This window comes from Exophiala aquamarina, assembly GCF_000709125.1.
Source record: "Exophiala aquamarina CBS 119918 chromosome Unknown aczIA-supercont1.18, whole genome shotgun sequence".
NCBI classification, from domain to species: Eukaryota; Fungi; Ascomycota; class Eurotiomycetes; order Chaetothyriales; family Herpotrichiellaceae; genus Exophiala; species Exophiala aquamarina.
In genome coordinates, this window is record NW_013550570.1 from 597,909 (window position 1) to 599,403 (window position 1,495).

The 1,495-nt window shown below is 48.1% G+C and overlaps 1 protein-coding gene across 1 annotated transcript; it reads right to left on the reverse strand.

Annotated features, from left to right (window-relative positions):
- Positions 1-616: 616 nt before the first annotated feature.
- A1O9_11698 (uncharacterized protein) lies at positions 617-1,153 on the reverse strand. Its single transcript, XM_013399593.1, has one exon. The coding sequence runs from the start codon at positions 918-920 to the stop codon at positions 678-680; it is 243 nt and encodes an 80-aa protein (XP_013255047.1). The 5' UTR covers positions 921-1,153; the 3' UTR covers positions 617-677.
- Positions 1,154-1,495: the final 342 nt, after the last annotated feature.

A 1,495-nucleotide genomic window follows, 5' to 3' on the forward strand; every position in this document is an offset into this window, starting at 1 on the left:
CTTTGCTATTACAATGTTCGACTCGGGAAGAAATCGGCTAAGATATCCGCTTCCTAATGATAGATCGATGTAGAAAGTGCTTTCACACTCTGGGCGGACGATTATATTGAGACCAAATCCACCTAAATACTGTGAAGGAAGCTTTGCAGCTGTATCAAAGATAGTTAGATGCGAAGGACTTCACGGCAGCGGATTAAGGATCTGTCACGGACTGTTGAACTTGCCCCTACTGTATTGGTAGTAGTTAAGTGAAAGGCAAAGACATAGCGCACTGGTCGTGATTTATCGGATACACAGTTCAATACAATTTGGATTATTGCCAATGCCAACGACCTGAACATGGAAGAGGCTTTAGTCTTCTTGTAAAACTCCAGAAGCTAAAGCAATCATTCTGGCTAACCCTGTCTTCCTGTACAATCCATTTTCACCATCTTTTCCTCGTCCCATGGACAGCCTTCCGAATTCTCCCCAGATCTGTAGCCGCCAACTACCAGGCTATGCAGATAGTCCTTCGCACCGTCCGTTACACTGCATGTAATATATAGCCCTTCTTGTCAGCCCCAGGGAATCAGGATTCCACTCAAAACTGGTAGGGCAGTGCTATGGTGGCGAGACGCCCTAAGTTGCGTTTATGCTTCAACCGCTTTGTCAAACACGCAAGATCTCCAACTGGAAGGTTAAGAGGGAATGTAACTGAAGACAAGATTTGCACCAACAGCAGATACTAACCAAGGATGCAGACAATGAAGCCACGAGCACCGGCCGCTGTCATAAGTTTTGTGGCAGCGAATCCATCTACAGCCTTGAAAAATATCCCAGAGATACATCCCAGCATAGGAACCCAAAAGTAGGAACGTCAGCATGAGCACCACATTAGTCTTCAGAGAGGCAATGGAGTAGATAAAGCAAAGGAGCCCCATGTACAACGGGAAGTAAGCAAATGGGGCATTGAATGTCGGGTTTGTGAGTGCCGTTTCAGGTGAATCGGGTTGATATACTGCAGCCGCGTTAAAGAATGGTGTTAACGTCCCAACGAATGACAACCAAAACCCCCAAAGGATCCAAACACAGCGACCTGAAAAGTGCGACCTCGGAAAAACTCAAGAACAGACGCAATGATTATGAGAAGGTCGCCGAAGAAGTAGAACACCCCGCTAGGAGAGGGTCAGTAGATTGCTCCTTATTTGAAAGGCCGTGGGATACGGCTTGAATTTCGGCTGCTCCGAGGCCACCGGCCCCTCACCAGCGCATCAAAGCATTCGTCACGGGCGTGAGCGACATCAGGAATCCCAACAGCGCCCTTAAATCCCACTTGTCAGTATGCGTTCCTTTTGAACTTAGCCAGCAAAGCGAGATCCTACATAGGCATTGGGTTACCAAACGCAGCTTGCGGACCCACAGGCAGTCTGACTCCCTCTTCAAGGTCCTCTGCTGGGCTGACTGCTGGCAGCTGATTCTCCACCTTGGGCATTTCGTTATTGGGCATTTTACCCAT

What these genes read in the sequence shown, in the direction of transcription:
- A1O9_11698 (XM_013399593.1), bottom strand. Translation starts at nt 920, where the DNA reads ATGGGGCTCCTTTGCTTTATCTACTCCATTGCCTCTCTGAAGACTAAT.